The following is a 21,796-nucleotide window of genomic DNA, read 5'->3' as shown; positions in this document are numbered from 1 at the left end:
CTGAATGAAAGGTGAAATACATATTTTCCAAGACATTGAAAAGGAATCTTTTCCGGATGTTGAAAAATTTGTATTTTCTGGACGTTGAAATCGGTTCAATTTGGGTTCTGAATGAAAGGTGAAAATACGTATTTTCAGTACATGTAAAATACATATTTTCCTGGTCATTGAAAATGAATATTTTCCGGACGTTGAAAAATACGTATTTTCTGGACGTTGAAATCAGGTTCAATTTAGGTTCTGAATGAAAGGTGAAAATACTTATTTTCCGTACGTTTAAAATACATAATTTCCAGGACATTGAAAATGAATATTTTCCGCAGGTTGAAAAATACGTATTTTCTGGACGTTGAAATGAGGTTCAATTTAGGTTCTGAATGAAAGGTGAAAATACTTATTTTCCGTACGTTTAAAATACATAATTTCCAGGACATTGAAAATGAATATTTTCCGCACGTTGAAAAATATGTATTTTCCGGACGTTGAAATCAGGTTCATTTCCGGTTCTGAATGAAAGGTGAAAAGACACATTTTCCGTACGTTTAAAATACATATTTTCCATGAGGTTGAAAAGGAATAATTTCCGGACGTTGAAAATACGTATTTTCCATACATTGAAAATATGTATTTTCGGGAAGTTGAAATCAAGCTCATTTTTGGTTCTGAATGAAAGTTGAAAAGACATGGACAAAATCTGAACCAAACATAGACATCTAATGCCGGTCCGGACTGCACCTAAAAAAGACGTCCAAAAAGCATTGGCTCGTACTTACTGGGGTGTAGCCTACCATGTCGGCCCACAATGGCATTTTATTAATGCCCATCCATGTGGTAGACCCACCATTTGTAAAACAGGTTGTTGCATTGGCTTTATTAGTCCTGATTCCTGTGACTAATCAATTTGGCTAATTAAGCTCAGAATATTAGCTACCCAACTTTATCAGAAGTTATCGTGAGCCTATTGGCAATGGAAATGCAGCTGGAAATGCAGAAGTATTTTTATTTTTAGCTATGATCAAGGTGACAAACATTGACATATAGAAACTTGAAACCACTGATCATAACAATGGGGTGAAACTCCTGGACAACAGTTGTGATTGTCCATTCCATATTGTCCATTTTACTTTGACCTGTCCTGTTTTTAGGATATGTTGTTTGTTAACATGACAGCACATTTTTTATTTGATTGGGCACCATTTAGGTTAGGCTATTTGATTGGAGAAACCTGCATGATGTAAAAATTGTCTGTCTCATTACATTATCATACATTTTATCTCCAGCCTGTAGCCTACAGAAAATGCCACATATTATTTCTACCATATCCTATATCTGCTACATGATTTGTGTTAGATAATTTTTGTGACGGAACGTTGGTGGAGCGCTGCAGAGATGCGTCTCTCCAACAGCACCCTGGAGAGGCGCGCTGGGAATGGACAAGCAAAATATTTTGCGCCCCTGCCTTTGACAAAGTGCCACTGCTTATCACAGGGAGGCATCAATGCTCACCTAAAAAGCCCTTATGCCACTGGTTGAGAGAAATTGTGATTGTTTTGGGGCAGAATTATGTGAGGTTTTATGTGTTGTTGCTGGAGGTGCGTCTTGGTGAGTTTAGCTCAGAAAATGCCGCCCTCGTCAATCTGCTGCCATCGGCGGCCCCATAATCCTGCCTAATGAGCGGGCCGGCCGTGGCAGGAATAAAATACAGTTATTTGACAAGACCACCGTCTTCTACTTTTTTTACAATGTGGCTACGAATATAAATGTATAATTCTCCTAGATGTATTTTTGCGTAAAAGCACGTGGATGTGTTTGAAACGGTAAGCAAACATTTTTGGGGGGATAATATATGCGAAAACACAGCTTTAATATGTTGGGTAACGTCAGTAGCCTAGTCAAGGAAGCAACATGCATTATTGGCACACTGCATTTTAGACCGAGGCACGGGGAACAAGATACCTTGAAGTTGGAGGTTTTAGAATCTCCCTCTGGTGGCCAAGTTGACCTGTTTAACAAATGTGATTGGATGGTGGCTCTACCGTGTAAGGTTTCTGGTAGGTTGATTCGTTATTCTGTTACTGGATATAATTATGTGCTCAGCTGGTCGTCCTCAGCATAGTGGCTAGTTGTGCCGGGTTGGCCTATGAGAAAAGCTGAAAGCTAGCCATTTTAGACCACAGGTATAAACCTCAGGTCTGAGCAAAAGTTCACGAGTATGTTGTACTACAGTTTATAAAGTATTTACATTTACATTTTAGCAGACGCTCTTATCCAGAGCGACTTACAGTTAGTGAGTGCATACATGATTTATTTTTTTTCATACCCCAGTGTGAATCGAACCCACAACCCTGGCGTTGCAAACGCCATGCTCTACCAACTGAGCTACATCCCTGCCGGCCATTCCCTCCCCTACCCTAGACGACGCTGGGCCAATTGTGCGCCGCCCCATGGGTCTCCCGGTCACGGCCGGCTACGACAGAGCCTGGATTCGAACCAGGATCTCTAGTGGCCTTAGACCACTGCGCCACTCGGGAGCTATCTTGTATCCTTTGCGTCACTTGATTTAGAGCATTGTGTACAGTGACCGCTGCGGTAGAAACCGTTGGGGAGACCTGAAAGCCAGGTAGAGGGTGAAGGTGCAGGATTCCGGAGCACTTATTCGGGAGCACTGCATTTTAGAGGTTTAGGATGATTAATATGATACCTTATGAGTGTGTTCCTACTGAGAGGTTTGCAAAAAATAGTAGTTTCAAGCGCATCACCATCGCTTTAAAAAAAATTGTAAGGTTAAGGATATTTACAGACAAAATACAATGCTCTTCTGTAAATTATAAATGGGGATTAGTAGAGTTGGCCTTTAAAAAAAAGGGAATATAATGTTCCAGATAAAGTTCAGAATGACACAATTTCATGTGTACAACATCTAAAGACCTTCATCACTATACTAAGAGTGTTGCCATTTCAAAATGTACGTATTTGGGTGTTTTTGGAGCCTTATCTGTGCCCCTGCAACTGCAGAACAAGCATGAGGAAGTCTATCGCTGATGGATACGTTTCTCAAAACCAAGTGAAATCGCAAAAAAAGTGTCTGGACACTTCTATAACATGCCATTTACCTTACAAATAGAGCTATGTTTAAAAAGGGAACTTGTCCTTTAATTCAAAGGTTCTTTATCGAGCAATAGTTCTCCATGGACCTTAAGCACAGAGGAAGAACCATTTAAGAACCTTTATTTATTTCAGTGTTGGCTGGCACAACTGTGAAACCAGGCACGTGCCCAAAAGGGGCAGGAGAGAGGTAAAAAAAAAAAAAAGATCACTGCATCCCACCATGACATTACACTTCTTAAGAAGATGTTCATAGTCTCTGTCTCAACTATACCTAGGCAGATCCTCTCTCTATCTCTATCTTGAACATGAGAGCCCGATTCCAGAGAGTTCTCACCTTGGGGCTGGTGGTCGCCGTGTGTGCATTGCTCTATGTGCTTCTGCATGGACAAATCTCTGATCACAGCATCCGGTATGTGTTCTGCACCAACAAATAGCAATATATCTGACTTGTTTAATTAGTCAACGGACGGTATTTAGCCTTTAAGATTAGACATTAGACTCTGAATATTAGACAAGATTAGACATTCACAATAAGAATAAAAACTCACAAATAGTACTCAAACTCAATAATATTTTTTGATTGTTCCAATTGTTGTATTTGATGCCTATTTGAGCCATTTGACCACATAAATGTTAATGAAAATGAGTTAATTACAATGCACGTTTTACTGTGTAATTAAGTATATTAATTCTTACACTGTAATTGCACTGTACAGCAGTAACCCTAACCCTGCAGTGTACTTACAGTGTACAAATGATTGATTACAATACATGTTAAACTGTACTTGCATTATTACTTACATAGTAATAACGGCATGTAATAATGGATAATAATTATTAACTGTTTGATTTGATCATAATGTCCCAAAAGTTCAGATTATTAAAGAGTGGTGAAATGATGAAGGAGAGGTGAAACTGATGTTTTCTGATACTTTCAAAATACTTTTGTAACGGTTTTATCTGAAAATATATTTTAAAAAACATTGAAGTGCTAGTAAAATATTGTCATTATTGTGTGTATGGATCCTATAGATCCATAGATAGAATCCTAGATGTACATGACATCAGTGCATGACTAAGTGAAAATTCGACTTCAGTGGAAGTTAGGATTTACCCAATAGTCTGTATGCTGTTAAAATTGGCCAGCTAAAGGGACATTTCACCACTTTTTCACATCATATTAATTATTTTCAGCACCATAATAATGTCTCAATAGAACCTATAAATCTGAATCTGAATCTAAATCTGTATAAATGAAAAAACAAAGATGTACTGTATTCAATAAGATAAGAAGAAAATATCATGAGGAAACCCCCTATGATGGCATCTTTTTTATATCTTTTTTTTAATAGCAATTTTCAAAAACTACAACTAGTTCCTCGGGGAGGGCGTCTCCGCGAAACAAATTGTTATTGCAAAAATACAACAAGAGATGTTTTTATGGGTGGACCCGGATCTGCACACAAGGAGACCCCCATGCTCCGTCTGCAAAAAAAGGACTTCAAGCAATATCCCATCTGGGCTTCTGAGGATGTTTATGTTCGGGACAAGCAACAGAGGCAGATGGTAAGCCTGTGTGTTTTAGAGAAGACAGTCACTGGTCAAGGATATGCAAATAATTCACAAACATCCTAGATAAACTGTTGTGTGTGTGTGTGTGTGTGTGTGTGTGTGTGTGTGTGTGTGTGTGTGTGTGTGTGTGTGTGTGTGTGTGTGTGTGTGTGTGTCTGTGTGTGTGTGTGTATGTGTGTGTGTGTGTGTGTGTGTGTGTGTGTGTGTGTGTGTGTGTGTGTGTGTGTGTGTGTGTGTGTGTGTGTGTGTGCCAGACCTGTCCCCAGTCTCTGAGGAACTCCCAGAACCCAGGCTTCAAGCAGGCCTTTATACCAGACATCCAGTTGTACCTCCACAGCGAACTACTCAACGTGTCAGAGTGGAACAGACTTGCCTACTTCAATAACCCCTTTGGCTTTATGGACTACACAAACTACACAGGTGTGTGGGTCCAGGAGTAGAACTATCCTTTGGCAAGCAGCTCAGCTCATAAGGCCAACTCACTCTGCAGCTGTGTAGACTTATGATAACGAGATATAACGACACGGCTACTTTCAATATTTACAGTGCCTTCGGAAAGTGTTCAGACCCCTTTACCTTTCCACATTTTGTTGCGTTACAGCCTTAAACTAAAATGGATTGGAAAAAAAAAAGTCCTCAGCAAGGAGCATTGCGCTTGTAACGCCAGGGTAGTGAGTTCGATCCCCGGGACCACCAATACGTAAAAATGTATGCACACATGACTGTAAGTCGCTTTGGATAAAAGCGTCTGCTAAATGGCATATTATTATGTTATTAATACCCCTTAACGACAAAGCGAAAACAGGTTTTATGATTTTTTTGAAATGTATTAAAAACAAAAAAAACAGAAATACCTTATTTACATAAGTATTCAGACCCTTTGCTATGAGACTCGAAATTGAGCTCAGATGCATCCTGTTTCCATTGATCATCCTTGAGATGTTTCTGCAACTTGATTGGAGTCAACCTGTGGTAAATTCAATTGATTGGACATGATTTGGAGAGGCACGCACCTGTCTATATAAGGTCCCAGTGCATGTGAGAGCAAAAACCAAGCCATGAGGTCAAAGTAATTGTCCGTAGAGCTCCGAGACAGGATTGTGTCGAGGCGCAGATCTGGGGAAGGGTACCAAAACATTTCTGCAGCATTGAAGGTCCCCAAGAACACAGTGGCCTCCATCATTCTTAAATGGAAGAAGTTTGGAACCACCAAAAATCTACCTAGATCTGGCTGCCCGGCCAAACTGAGCAATCGGGGGAGAAGGGCCTTGGGTCAGGGAGGTGACCAAGAACCCGATGGTCCCTCTGACAGAGCTCTAGAGTTCCTCTGTGGAGATGGGAGAACCTTCCAGAAGGACAACTCTCTCTGCAGCACTCCACCAATCAGGCCTTTATGGTAGAGTGGCCAGACAGAAGCCTCCATATCTGGAGAGACCTGAAAATAGCTGTGCAGCAATGCTCCCCATCCAACCTGACAGTGCTTGAGAGGATCTGCAGAGAAGAATGGGAGAAACTCTCCAAATACAGGGGTGCCAAGCTTTTAGCGTCACACCCAAGAAGACTTGAGGTTGTAATCGCTGCCAAAGGTGCTCTAACAAAGTACTGAGTAAAGGGTCTGAATACTTATGTAAATGTGATATTTCCGTTTTATTAATTGTTTTGATTAGCAAAATTTTCTAAAAACCTTTTTTTGCTTTGTCATTATGGGGTATTGTGTGTAGATTGATGAGGAAAAAAACAATTTTAGAATAAGGCTGTAACCTAACAAAATGTGGAAAAAGTCAAGGGGTCTGAATACTTTCCAAAGGCACTGTATCCTTTAGTACTTATCATACCTGGCTAGATCACACAATCATACAGTGTTAAAGAGGGCAGGTCTACATTGGATAAGGGCGTGTATTGGGCTGCTGCAGTGACCTTATTACTGCCCAGCATTAAAATTCCATGTGACCGTTGAGTCATGGTAATCTCCTTTTATGCACTCTGGACATGTGTTGGTAGTACTCAACTCGCTAAACAATCATCAGGTCGCTAGTGGCCTGGTATTCAGGGCTCTATTGTCCCTCTAACCACTCTAACATCAATTCAAATGCAATCGGAAATCACACCAAACATTTATTATCAAAACAGTATGTGCTTTTAAAACTCACCTCACTGTGATTGATCAATTTGAAGAAAGAAGTTCAACATCAAGTTGAAATTTAGTGGAAAACATGGTAGTTGTGGATGTTGTTTCAAAGCCTAACACAAGGAAATGGACAGAGCTTTCTAAGGTGATGATTTATTCAAAACACCCATACCCATATTAGAGCTTATGCATATGCGAAGGCCTGTATATGAGCCCAAGCTCCCCCCAAAAAACGGAATTAAAATAGTGATTGTGCCGTTAAACAAAACATAGCCTCCTGCACATTACACATGGCAGAAAAACATTTAAAAAACAGATTTAAGATTTCTTTGGTACTTCATTGATCTAGCCTATACTCCAGAATTATACAACTTCTTGTAATCACCTTTGAGTATGGTCAGTATTATTATTATTGTTACTAGATGGACTAGTTACCTTAATGCTACACTACAAATGTTCTGTCTAGGCGATGCTGTTGGTCCGTTCATTGATTGTGCAGGGCGGCTTACAGTTAGCCTACAATTATAGTGAATTTGTATTTTATTTTTAATAGCCTAGTAATAGGGCATTACCTTTAGCGCCAAAATATCTCACCACCTTGCATTTCCATCTCCTCCGCTCTCCTTAATTCCTTTCTCGATTGCACAAAGAGAGGGCCTGTCAACAGTGTAATTAAATATGTTTAGTTGTGAAAACATGTTACTATTGATGTTCGGGAACAGACTTCAAATACAAATCTGGGTAGCTGCAGGAACAGGGTTGGAGAGCCCATGGCATACAGAGTTTTGGCGGAATATCACCTGTCACGCAGCGAGAGGCTGCATGTCCTCAAACAGTGATTGATGTGTGGAGTGAAATAACTGGAGTAGCCTACTGGGCACTAGTGAAAAACAAACCAGTGAGTAAGTGCCTCCATTTGCTACTCCAGTGCATATGGATGACATGTCTTTTTTCCCCTGCCCCTGTTCCTGTCCATTTAATAATGGGCCATTCTAAATCAAAACTCATTTTACATATTAATAAAGACAAGATTAAATTGAGAATAGTCTGATGGGTGAAAATATGATCACTTGATGAGAGAACAGTGTGTGCAGCCTGAGGCAAGGAACAGAGCGCAAGCTTTTTTTGCGACATTCTCAAATCCTCATTAGCCTATAGTTACATCATGCAGCCCATATACAGTGGGGAGAACAAGTATTTGATACACTGCCGATTTTGCAGGTTTTCCTACTTACAAAGCATGTAGAGGTCTGTCATTTTTATCATAGGTACACTTCAACTGTGAGAGACGGAATCTAAAACAAAAATCCAGAAAATCACATTGTATGACTTTTAAGTAATTAATTTGCATTTTATTGCATGACATAAGTATTTGATACATCAGAAAAGCAGAACTTAATATTTGGTACAGAAACCTTTGTTTGCAATTACAGAGATCATACATTTCCTGTAGGTCTTGACCAGGTTTGCACACACTGCAGCAGGGATTTTGGCCCACTCCTCCATACAGACCTTCTCCAGATCCTTCAGGTTTCGAGGCTGTCGCTGGGCAATACGGACTTTCAGCTCCCTCCAAAGATTTTCTATTGGGTTCAGGTCTGGAGACTGGCTAGGCCACTCCAGGACCTTGAGATGCTTCTTACGGAGCCACTCCTTAGTTGCCCTGGCTGTGTGTTTCGGGTCGTTGTCATGCTGGAAGACCCAGCCACGACCCATCTTCAATGCTCTTACTGAGGGAAGGAGGTTGTTGGCCAAGATCTCGCGATACATGGCCCCATCCATCCTCCCCTCAATACGGTGCAGTCGTCCTGTCCCCTTTGCAGAAAAGCATCCCCAAAGAATGATGTTTCCACCTCCATGCTTCACGGTTGGGATGGTGTTCTTGGGGTTGTACTCATCCTTCTTCTTCCTCCAAACACGGCGAGTGGAGTTTAGACCAATAAAGCTCTATTTTTGTCTCATCAGACCACATGACCTTCTCCCATTCCTCCTCTGGATCATCCAGATGGTCATTGGAAAACTTCAGACAGGCCTGGACATGCGCTGGCTTGAGCAGGGGGACCTTGCGTGCGCTGCAGGATTTTAATCCATGATGGCGTAGTGTGTTACTAATGGTTTTCTTTGAGACTGTGGTCCCAGCTCTCTTCAGGTCATTGACCAGGTCCTGCCGTGTAGTTCTGGGCTGATCCCTCACCTTCCTCATGATCATTGATGCCCAACGAGGTGAGATCTTGCATGGAGCCCCAGACCGAGGGTGATTGACCGTCATCTTGAACTTCTTCCATTTTCTAATAATAGCGCCAACAGTTGTTGCCTTCTCACCAAGCTGCTTGCCTATTGTCCTGTAGCCCATCCCAGCCTTGTGCAGGTCTACAATTTTATCCCTGATGTCCTTACACAGCTCTCTGGTCTTGGCCATTGTGGAGAGGTTGGAGTCTGTTTGATTGAGTGTGTGGACAGGTGTCTTTTATACAGGTAACGAGTTTAAACAGGTGCAGTTAGTACAGGTAATGAGTGAAGAACAGGAGGGCTTCTTAAAGAAAAACGAACAGGTCTGTGAGAGCCGGAATTCTTACTGGTTGGTAGGTGATCAAATACTTATGTCATGCAATAAAATGCAAATTAATTACTTAAAAATCATACAATGTGATTTTCTGGATTTTTGTTTTAGATTCCGTCTCTCACAGTTGAAGTGTACCTATGATAAAAAGTACAGACCTCTACATGCTTTGTAAGTAGGAAAACCTGCAAAATCGGCAGTGTATCAAATACTTGTTCTCCCCACTGTATGTTTTGATTTCTAAGACATTTTAAGGTTTGTATCTCATTCACAACTAAAGTTGCCAAATAACTCTAAATCTAGCATAGGACCTGTTTCAAATAATCACTTTTATGCTCAACATAGCCACATATGCACACTTGCTCCGGAATGGGAAAAATATTATTTATATTTTATTCAGCTAAGTTCAATTATATTTTTCTTTCTATAAAATCATATAAAATAATGGCACAGGATTTACAAGCATATATTGTCTGCTAAATGAACAAGTCTACAGCCTATGGCATGGCACATAGCCAGATAACATACAGCAGGCCAACTCATAATCTGTTCTTCTGAAATACATTTTCTTCATATCATGTTTCTTTAGACCTGCCTAAAATAAATAATGGATTTATTGTTGTGTATATTAAATAGATTTATTAGACTTTTTTAAATGTAGATGTTCCAAAGGCTCGCATCAGGTGCTTGTACGCATGGAGGCCTGGCGATGCTAAACTTGTTTATATTAATTAAAGGTAAATTACCGTGAGACCGGCAGTCTTTTGCATGACAATAACCAGCACAGCCCTAGGTGTGCAGCCTCAGGAACATGACATAAATCAAGAAAAAGCAAGACAAAAAGGGAGAAAGCAATTGGCATATGCATTTGATTGCCCAAAGGAAGCCTTTTGCTTAAAGCTGCAATATGTAACTTTTTAGGTGACCCCACCAAATTCACATAGAATTGTGAGTTATAAATCTGTCATTCTCATTGAAAGCAAGTCTAAGAAGCGGTAGATCTGTTCTAAGTGGCCAAGAAAATAAGAAAAAATATATAAAATAATTTATCTTTCGTCTCTGTGTTTCATAATTTCCCTTCAATTCGCAAGAGGCTGAATGTATCTCATCGGAGAGAGCATCCGAGTGAGTGAAACAGCGCCCCTCTGTCTCTGTGTAGGCCATCTATCTGATGCTGTCTGGTCAAAAACAGTATGACGTTGTTGCCAGCGAAGCCAGCGAGCATTTGGCCTCCTTTGATAAAAAAGTATAAAATAATAGCCAAACATCGTTGAGGTAAACTGAGTGAGCTCAACTGTGAATGGTCCTGGCACATCAAAAAAAAAGTGTAAAGCGAAGCCAGTTTGGATTTGGCTTCCCTTCTATCACATCACATCAAGAGCAATAGTCATTGACAGAAACAACTTGAATTGTTGCAACTCGTTGTCTTGCTGTTCTCCAATGGTTAGCTGCTGTAGCTATCTAAAATTGCCCTTTCCTAAATTAGCCATGGATGGAGATAGGGATTTGGATTTGTGGTTTTACTTAATTCTCCGTACTGGCCAAATGATTACAATGGCGATTCTGATCCAACCATAAATTCATACATTGTGCTCTGGCCTGAGAGGATAGAAGTTCAATATGTAGCTAGATGTAGAAAGCTAATGTTAACAAGCTACCATTGCCCATGAAAGGAAGTTAGGCTAGCGAGCAAGCATTTTAGTCAGGTAGCCAACGACAACAACAAATAAAAGCGTGTACTGTATGGCAGAGTCAGAGACCGTTTCGTCAACATGAAAGAGAAGAGGATGGCATTGGCGTTTCTCCATAAGTAGGGGTGAGTCAAGATGTTTTTTCAACTTGCGCGAATGCACACACACACACACACAGAAATCAGAACCATGGACAACCACATCATATTTAGCTTACGTTGATAGGACTAAATCGTTTTGGGGATCTTTTAATTGTCACTGTATTAGACTAATCATAAGTGATTTGATGATGATGAAATGTTGAAGTTGAAAGGGTGCTGGAATAGTAAAGGCAGCTCCTGTTTTCTTTGCGACTTGGTTCTAAATCAATGGTTGTTTAGTAGTCCGAAAATGTCGGAAACATTAACTTGCTTGACCATGCAGTAGGTCATTTACAGTGAGGGAAAAAAGTATTTGATCCCCTGATGATTTTGTACGTTTGCCCACTGACAAAGACATGATCAGTCTATAATTTTAATGGTAGGCTTATTTGAACAGTGAGAGACAGAATAACAACAAAAAAATCATAAAAAACGCATGTAACAATTTTATAAATTGATTTGCATTTTAATGAGGGAAATAAGTATTTGACCCCTCTGCAAAACATGACTTAGTACTTGGTGGCAAAACCCTTGTTGGCAATCACAGAGGTCAGACGTTTCTTGTAGTTGGCCACCAGGTTTGCACACATCTCAGGAGGGATTTTGTTCCACTCCTCTTTGCAGATCTTCTCCAAGTCATTAAGGTTTCGAGGCTGACGTTTGGAAACTCGAACCTTCAGCTCCCTCCACACATTTTCTATGGGATTAAGGTCTGGAGACTGGCTAGGCCACTGCAGGACCTTAATGTGCCTCTTCTTGAGCCACTCCTTTGTTGCCTTGGCCATGTGTTTTACATTTACATTTACGTCATTTAGCAGACGCTCTTATCCAAAGCGACTTACAAACCTTATGATAGCCAGTGGGACAACCACTTTACAATTAAAAAAATATATATTTTCAAATTTTTTAAATCTTAATTTGTAGATTATATTTATAAATGTTTCCTAATCCTTTCTTTCTTTCTTTCTTTCTTTCTTTCTTTCTTTCTTTCTTTCTTTCTTTCTTTCTTTCTTTCTTTCTTTCTTTCTTTCTTTCTTTCTTTCTTTCTTTCTTTCTTTTATTCTTTCTTTCTTTCATTATTATTATTATTATTATTATTTTTATTTTTATTTTTATTTTTTTGGCTGGGCAGCGAACAGTTTTGACTGGGCTGAGCGGGTACTGTGCTTCCCCAGAGGTAGGGGGACCAGCAGGCCAGTGGTGGAAGAATGCAATGCCCTCGTTTTGGTGTAGGGACTGATCAGAGCCAGAAGGTAAGGAGGTGCCATTCCCCTCACAGCTCCGTAGGTTTTGGGTCATTGTCATGCTGGAATATCCATCCACGACCCATTTTCAATGCCCTGGCTGAGGGAAGGAGGTTCTCACCCAAGATTTGACGGTACATGGCCCCTTCCATCGTCCCTTTGATGCGGTGAAGTTGTCCTGTCCCCTTAGCAGAAAAACACCCCCAAAGCATAATGTTTCCACCTCCATGTTTGACGGTGGGGATGGTGTTCTTGGGGTCATAGGCAGCATTCCTCCTCCTCCAAACACGGCGAGTTGAGTTGATGCCAAAGAGCTCGATTTTGGTCTCATCTGACCACAACACTTTCACCCAGTTCTCCTCTGAATCAATCAGATGTTCATTGGCAAACTTCAGACGGCCCTGTATATGTGCTTTATTGAGCAGGGGGACCTTGCGGGCGCTGCAGGATTTCAGTCCTTCACGGCGTAGTGTGTTACCAATTGTTTTCTTGGTGACTATGGTCCCAGCTGCCTTGAGATCATTGACAAGATCCTCCCGTGTAGTTCTGGGCTGATTCCTCACCGTTCTCATGATCATTGCAACTCCACAAGGTGAGATCTTACATGGAGCCCCAGGCCGAGGGAGATTGACAGTTATTTTGTGTTTCTTCCATTTGCGAATAATCGCACCAACTGGAGTCACCTTCTCAGCAAGCTGCTTGGCGATGGTCTTGTAGCCCATTCCAGCCTTGTGTAGGTCTACAATCTTGTCCCTGACATCCTTGGAGAGCTCTTTGGTCTTGGCCATGGTGGAGAGTTTGGAATCTGATTGATTGATTGCTTCTGTGGACAGGTGTCTTTTATACAGGTAACAAGCTGAGATTAGGAGCACTCCCTTTAAGAGTGTGCTCCTAATCTCAGCTCGGTACCTGTATAAAAGACACCTGGGAGCCAGAAATCTTTCTGTTTGAGAGGGGGTCAAATACTTATTTCCTTCATTAAAATGCAAATCAATTTATAACATTTTTTGACATGCGTTTTTCTTGATTTTTTTGTTGTTATTCTGTCTCTCACTGTTCAAATAAACCTACCATTAAAATTATAGACTGATCATTTCTTTGTCAGTGGGCAAACGTACAAAATCAGCAGGGGATAAACTACTTTTTTCCCTCACTGTAACTGTTTGTTACATGCAATGTGCTTTGTGGACTTCACCGGACATAGGTTGCTCTCTGGTTTTATGATGAAACAAAGGTGTGGTTGAATTTATTCTGCCACTGTGTCTTCTTATTGTCTTGGCCTTAGACCTATATATCAAGGTCGCAAGGCATATGAACTAACAGGTTATAAAGCAAACAATGCAATTATCACAACAAATAGGTTGTAATATGGCATTTTTTTCCTGGCTTGGCTTCCCCAGTGATTTTACCCACACACCACTACTGGTTTTGTACAATATATTCAAACAGCTGAAAATACAATATTTTTGCTTATGGAAAATATATTTCACAGCGGTTTAGATGGTACAATGATTCTCTATACTATACTTGCTTGTTTTGTCACATAAACTGAAATTAGGCAAACTATTAGAATTTTTGCAGCCAGGAAATGGTGGAGCGATTTCTGCATATTGCACCTTTTAAAATTAAAATTGCGCATTTTAACAATTAGCTGTAGTACGTACCACTATTTGAGCAATGTTTGACACATTTGGAATCTCTACCCTAAAGGCCCTTCTGGTCAATGTCATAGTGCCTTGAATGCATGCTGGACCAGTTTGACTGGATCTGCAGTGAATATTTTACATAGTGTTTTAATTCCATGAATCTTGGAAACTCCAGAAGCGACATGAGACGTTTTATAACTAGACCGTTCAGATCAAGCAAACTTCATTCTAAAACTGCATAAAACCGTCTCGTCTTGACTCGGCTATTGTATCTGTACCGGGCTTAAACCTTTTCCAGATTTGTACTGCAGCCTATGCATCATAAAGTGTCAGAGTTTATTTTCATTTATTTACTGTTTCTCCTGGTATTTAGATCTACTTGCTCTTTATTAATAAGAAATTGTGAATGGTGTGGTAACAAAGTATTTCCAAAGTGGTGCTTTATTGAATCCCAAATAAATAAACAATTTATGCATAGGTTGTGTGTGTGTGTGTGTGTGTGTGTATGTGTGTGTGTGTGTCTGTTTCTATGTCTGTGTCTGTGTGTTTACAGAGATAAAGGAAGTGGTGGATCTGATCCCCAAGCCCAGAGAGCCCCTGCTCTTGCCGCGGGGAAACCCTGGGTGTATACGCTGTGCTGTGGTGGCAGCCGGAGGAATACTCAACGGTTCTGGGATGGGCAAGGAGATAGATGCTCACGACTACGTGTTCCGGTCAGTGAGACAATTGTGATGTGTGTGTGTGTGTGTGTGTGTGTATGTGTGTGTGTGTGTGTGTGCGTGTGTGTGTGTGTGTGTGTGTGTGTGTGTGTGTGTGTGTGTGTGTGTGTGTGTGTGTGTTGTGTGTGTGTGACAAGTGTGTGTGTGTGTGGCAAGTGTGTGTGTTGCTGTGACTGCATGCATCAGCACATTACAATGATTGGGCAATGTACAATAGAAACAAAATGCACCAATCAGGGAGGATAAAAAGCTAAGCTAATTAAAACAAACATTAAAGTTTCAGCTATAAACTATTTTTGGTTCTGGTTAATGACTTTGTGTTTGAAGTCAGGAGATAGACTCCCATGAGAATAAAAAGGGCTGTGAGTTTAACTCCTGGCCATACTCCTGGCAAGCACTGGAGGTGTTTATCACAGTAGGGCTTTAGTCCAAGCAGGGTAAATTACTATAACACCAACAGGATAGTCCATATAACTTTATTTTTTACACAGTCCTCCAGTATGATCTCTACATCAAATATTTGTTGTACAATGTTTTATTAAGGTGTGGTTACAGTATGATTGGAATGGGATTTATTCAGCAACACATACAGACACATAACACACACACATCTCAAGCGTTTAGTTTACATTGTTGCTATCTGGACGTTGTCACTCTCTCCGCCCTGGAGCCACTTTTTTTTTTTTATCTGACAGGGTCCATTTGTGTCAGGGAGGGAAGGGATACGAGACACACACCTTTTTAAGTGCATTGTGGGATTTGTGGGGATGATGATGGGGACTGACCAGCTACAAACATCTGCTTGCTTAGCCTGAAGCATTGTGGGTGAATGAAAGGGCTGATGTAAACTTTTAAGGAGCAGAATGGTCACCATGGTAGCTGGGCTGCTCCACTGGTTCACCTGGTCTGACTTTGTAGGGGTTATTGCAGGATTTAGGCCTGTGGAGCCTGTGGAAAGTCCAGTTCAAACAGGGCTGAATTAACGACTATGAGCTCATACGTAGATTAGTAGGTTGAATCACATTAGAATGATACAGACACAGTCAGAAGTTGCCAATTAGGATTATACATGTTACAATATAAACTACATAACTGTTATGTGTGCAACGTACCTATCAGTTATCATGATCATGTCAATGTAATGGAGGTGGTCCACATTTGCCTGATGAGTGATGACTAACCTTGCCTGTCTCTGTCCCTGTTCCTGTCTCTGTCAGGATGAATGGTGCCGTAACCAAGGGTTACGAGGAGGATGTAGGCAACAGAACTTCGGTCTACGTTCACACCGCCCACTCCGTCACCCAGTCTCCTCTCATATTCAAGAAATACGGCTACAACTGCGCGCCTCATGACAAGGTAGGTAACAAAAATCCTGCTGCTGTACTGACATGAGACCACAGTGACCTTTTTAAGGTTCCTTACTGAGATGGTATTGTGTTTTCACTGTAATAGAGACATTTTAGATCAATAAAGTTCATATTCAGTTTAGAGTGCTTAACACAATGTTGAGCATATTTATATATTTTCCCTTTCTGTTTTACGCATGATTTCCAGTGTTCTGTTTGTGACACTGGGTGCGGGTTGATGGTCACTAGACTTGAAGCTGAATGTTGTGGATTGTTCTCATATCTGTTGATAGCGATTGACGCCAGACTGGAGGTCCAAGTTCAAGGACCAAGGACATACTGATCATTCACTGTTGGTTTGTATTCTGTGGAACACTGTGTGGTTCTGTAGCAAATGACAAAGTCCCTTCCTTTTGTTTTGACTTCCTACAAGCCTGTCGGGCTGGTGTTTACAGAACAGTTGTCTGCTGATTAGGGTATAAGGGCCTTCAGTTAGACATTTTCTCTGCTTCTCTGGTGTAAGTGTCTCAATGTTGCAACTTGTAATAAACCAGATTCATTTTTTATTGATTTTATATGCGACTGCTCTTCTCTTTTGTTCACATGGAAATTACACTCACACACACAGGCATGCACACACACGCGCACACACAGTGCTGAGTGTGCCTGTTTTGTGCAGGGTATAAAGTATGTGCTGATTCCAGAGGGACAGAGGGATTTCCAGTGGTTACATGGTCTATTGGGGAGGACAACTGTCTCTGATGGACCCTACAGGAACAGACGGTAAGCCTGTGACGTGGTCTCACACACTGACACTCTTTGCTCTCTCGACTATTCTATTGGTCCATTGTGCCAGGCAAGCTCAGCTAAAGTAATTTAGATTTCGAATAGTTTTTTAACCCAGTTCTGACACACACACACGCTCACTGCTCAGTGTTGTCTCTGCTGTCTTATCTGCAGGCCATGGATGCAATACTCAGGAGAGTTTGATGAGAACCGCTTCTATGTTCTTCACCCTGACTTCCTCAGATACGCCCGTAACAGGTATAACAAAGAGTGTCCAATAACTGCTGTGTGAAAGGAGAGAAGGTTAGCACTGCTTGATGATGGAAGAGGCCCTAGTGTAGCCTGGGTGCCAGTCTGTTTCAGCTCTCTTGCCAACTCCATATGGAATTGTCATTCCAAACATGAATTGTTTAGCAATGACATGGTGTACAAGGAGTGAAATGGTAGCTAAACAGACTAGTGCCCAGACTAGTCCTAGTGGCCTTCAACACACATATGGTTAAGGCATTGACACATACTTCGTGGCATATTCAATGTAGTCATTTCTGGCTCAGTGGTCAAGCACGGTGCCAGCAATCCCATGATTGTGGGTTCGATTCCCACTGGGAACACCCAAGTGAAACTGTATGCACGCATTACTCTAAATCGCTATGGATAAAAGTGTCTGCTAAATGGCATATATTCTTTTTAAGAAGACACACAACATGGGGCAGTTCCCATAGAAATGACTAGTATAGTCATGGCGCCAAGCCAGCTACGGTGTCTTCAGAAACTATTCACACCCCTTGACTTTCTCCACATTTTGCTGTGCTACACCCTGAATTTAAAATGTATTAAATTGAGATTTTGTGTCACTGGCCTACACACAATAGCCTATAATGTCAAAGTGGAATTGTGCTTTTCGAAAATGTTTAAAAATTAATAAAAAATGAAAAGCTGAAATGTCTTGAGTCAATAAGTATTCAACCCCTTTGTTATGGCAAGCCTAAATAAGTTCAGGAGTAACAATGCTCTACAAGTCACATAATAAGTAGCATGGACTCTGTGTGCCATAATAGTGCTTAACATTTTTTATTTTTTATGATGACCTCCTCTCTGTACTCCACACATACAATTACAGTTGAAGTCGGAAGTTTACATACACCTTAGCCAAATACATTTAAACTCAGTTTTAAACAATTCCTGACATTTAATCCTAGTAAAAATTCCCTGTTTAGGTCAGTTAGGATCACCACTTTACTTTAAGAATGTGAAATGTCAGAATAATAGTAGAGAGAATGATTTATTTCAGCTTTTATTTCTTTCATCACACTCCCAGTGGGTCAGAAGTTTACATACACTCAATTAGCATTTGGTAGCATTGCCTTTAACTTGTTTAACTTGGGTCAAACTTTTCGGGAAGCCTTCCACAAGCTTCCCACAATAAGTTGGGTGAATTTTGGACCATTCCGCCTGACAAAGCTGGTGTAACTGAGTCAGGTTTGTAGGCCTCCTTGCTCGCACACACTTTTTCAGTTCTGACCACAAATATTCAATAGGATTGAGGTCAGGGCTTTGTGATGGCCACTCCAATACCTTGACTTTGTTGTCCTTGAGCCATTTTGCCACAACTTTGGAAGTATGCTTGTCCATTTGGAAGACCCATTTGCGACCAAGCTTTAACTTCCTGACTGATGTCTTGAGATTTTGCTTCAATATATCCACATAATTTTCCTTCCTCATGATGCCATCTATTTTGTGAAGTGCACCAGTCCCTCCTGCAGCAAAGTACCCCCACAGCATGATGCTGGCACCCCCGTGCTTCACGGTTGGGATGGTGTTCTTCGGCTTGCAAACGTCCCCCCTTTTCCTCCAAACATAACGATGGTCTTTATGGCCAAACAGTTATATTTTTGTTTCATCAGACCAGAGGACATTTATCCAAAAAGTACGATCTTTGTCCCTATGTGCAGTTGCAAACCGTTGTCAGGCTTTTTTATGGTGGTTTTGGAGCAGTGGCTTCTTCCTTGCTGAGCGGCCTTTCAGGTTATGTCGATATAGGACTTGTTTTACTGTGGATATAGGTACTTTTGTACCTGTTGCCTCCAGCATCTTCACAAGGTCCTTTGCTGTTGTTCTGGGATTGATTTGCACTTTTCGCACCAAAGTACGCTCATCTCTAGGAGACAGAACGCGTCTCCTTCCTGAGCAGTATGACGGCTGCGTGGTCCCATGGTGTTTATACTTGCGTACTATTGTTTGTACAGATGAACGTGGTACCTTCAGGTGTTTGGTAATTGCTCCCAAGGATGAACCAGACTTGTGGAGGTCTAAATAAATGTTTCTGAGGTCTTGGCTGATTTCTTTAGATTTTCCCATGATGTCAAGCAAAGAGGCACTGAGTTTGAAGGTTGGCCTTGAAATACATCCACAGGTACACCTCCAATTGACTCAAATGATGTCAGAAGCTTCTAAAGCCATGACATCATTTTCTGTTATTTTCCAAGCTGTTTAAAGGCACTGTCAACTTAGTGTATGTAAACTTCTGACCCACTGGAATTGTGATAGAGTGAATTATAAGTGAAATAATCTGTCTGTAAACAATTGTTGGAAAAATGACTTGTGTCATGCACAAAGTAGATGTCCTAACCGACTTGCCAAAATTATAGTTTGTTAACAAGAAATTTGTGGAGTGGTTGAAAAACGAGTTTTAATGACTCAACCTAAGTGTATGTAAAGTTCCGACTTCAACTGTATCTGTAAGGTCCCTCAATCGAGCAGTGAATTTCAAACACATATTCAACCACAAAGACCAGGGAGGCTTTCCAATGCCTCGCAATGCGACTTTAAAATGGTTGTCTAGCAATGATCAACATCCAATTTGACAGGGCTTGACATTTTTTTTAAATAGTGATGGGAAAATATTAAACAATCCAGGTATGCAAAGCTCTTAGAGACTTACCCAGAAAGACTCACAGCTGTAATCGCTGCCAAAGGTGATTCTAACATGTATTGACTCAGGGGTGTGAACACTTATGCAAATTAGATATTTCTGTATTTCATTTTCAATACATTTGCTAAAATTTCTAAAATTATGTTTTCACCATGGTGTATAGTGTGTATTGTTATACTTTTAATCCATTTTGAATTCAGGCTGTAACACAACAAATGTGGAATAAATCAAGGGGTGTGAATACTTTCTGAAGGTACTGTAGGTAGAACCATGTGATCACATAGTGCAAGCAGTGCAGGACAGCACTCACTTCAATGTTACTTCTGAAATGAAACTGTGTATGTATGTGTGCTCCTCATCCGTAGGTTCATGTGGTCCCAGGCGCTGAAGGGTTCTTATTGGGCTATATGCAGACCTACTAACGGAGCATTCACACTCTTCCTGGCCCTGCACACCTGTGACGTGGTTAGTCTGTACTCCATGCACACACACACACACACACACACACACACACACACACAAACAATTTCATTACAGAAGTAACTTAGAAGTGATTGCTGTACTGCACTGCATCCACTGAATGTGATTACATTGTTCTAAGTAGCTGGCTTGGCACCATGACTATGTAAAGTAAGATGATCACCATTGAATTACTTGATGACCTTATGATGCTCTTTATTGAAATTGGGGGATCTAGTTTAAAGTGGTGCACAGCAGTGTAAGGGGAACATGGTGGCATCTGAGATCCTCTATCTCTCCCTCTGCCCTCTCTCAGGTGGATGCGTATGGATTCATCACTGAGGACCACAGTAAATATCCCAACTACTATGCTGAGAGGCACTCTAAAACCAGAGTAATCTTCTACGCTAATCACGATTACAACCTAGAGATCAAGACTTGGAAGAAACTACATGACACCAAGATCATCAGGCTTTACCAGAGACAGGAGAACCCAGAGAGAAAGACAGGCAAGCCAACACAATGATAAAACCCTGTCTGTCTGCAGAGATGAGCAAAGATACATCAACATGCATCTTGTTACAAAATAACGTAAAGACCAATGCATTTATATCAGAATAAATTCGAAAATACGGGTGCCAAGTAATGTATTTAATTAAAATGCATGTATTATTCATCCCATGCCATGTGGCTTTTCAGTCATATTACAATTACAGCCAGGTCACCTGTGATACAAGTCAATATTTGACGTCCATCCATGTCTGATGACGTGGAAACCGGCCACTAGAGGCAACAGTGAGAGCTGTTACCTTCAAGTAGGTTTCAGTTTTGCTAGGGTGTTGTGGACGGGGATGGCGGATAGGTATCTGCCTCTGGTGCCAAAGGTAGCACGCTCGAATACAGCGATAGAAAGTTGTTTTGAGATTTCTGTTTTAAACCTATCCCATACCTTCACCCTTACCTTAACCATTTGGAGTTAATGCCTAACCTTAAGATTTCAGAGTTAATGCCTAAACATAACTCTAACCTTTACTATTTAGATTTAATGTCTAAACTTAACCTTAAATACTTCAAAATTTGACGTTTGCAACAACTTCGAAATTTGATGTTTGAGAAACATGGATGAACGTCTAATTCTGACTTGAGACTGTGAGAGCTAGTTGACAAATAGCTTATAATATTGGTGCAAAGTAATGTATTTAATTCAAATAAATCAAATCAAACTTTAAATGCACTTTAAATAAAGTCTGATTTGTTTAGTTATATTCTTAAACTTAGATTTTTGGATGTGATGGAGACGTGAATCCAACATCCATTATCAATGATTAATTTTTAGACAAGCTGGCATTAAAGCCAGACTAAGTCAGTGGCACAGATGGAACTATCCAAGCAGAAGATACATCTCCTTCAAATGTTGATATTTGGTTGCGTTGACCATCAAATGATTCAATAGCACTTTTGAAAT

At 40.7% G+C, this 21,796-nt stretch overlaps 1 protein-coding gene across 1 annotated transcript; it reads left to right on the top strand.

The window, feature by feature from the left end:
- Positions 1-4,548: 4,548 nt before the first annotated feature.
- On the top strand, positions 4,549-21,480 carry LOC311132428 (alpha-N-acetylgalactosaminide alpha-2,6-sialyltransferase 1-like; the record flags this gene model as incomplete). The annotated part of the gene is made up of 8 exons (XM_084165720.1): positions 4,549-4,674; positions 4,935-5,100; positions 14,643-14,802; positions 16,026-16,164; positions 16,834-16,937; positions 17,115-17,198; positions 20,238-20,337; positions 20,648-21,480. The coding sequence occupies 8 exons, from the start codon at positions 4,549-4,551 to the stop codon at positions 20,855-20,857; spliced, it is 1,089 nt and encodes a 362-aa protein (XP_084021846.1). The 3' UTR covers positions 20,858-21,480.
- Between the last annotated feature and the right edge of the window lie 316 nt (positions 21,481-21,796).

Source organism: Coregonus lavaretus (genome assembly GCF_964263955.1).
Source record: "Coregonus lavaretus genome assembly, chromosome: 7".
Lineage (NCBI taxonomy): Eukaryota > Metazoa > Chordata > Actinopteri > Salmoniformes > Salmonidae > Coregonus > Coregonus lavaretus.
The sequence above is the reverse complement of the archived record's forward strand: the minus strand, read 5'-3'. Positions and strand labels throughout refer to the sequence as shown.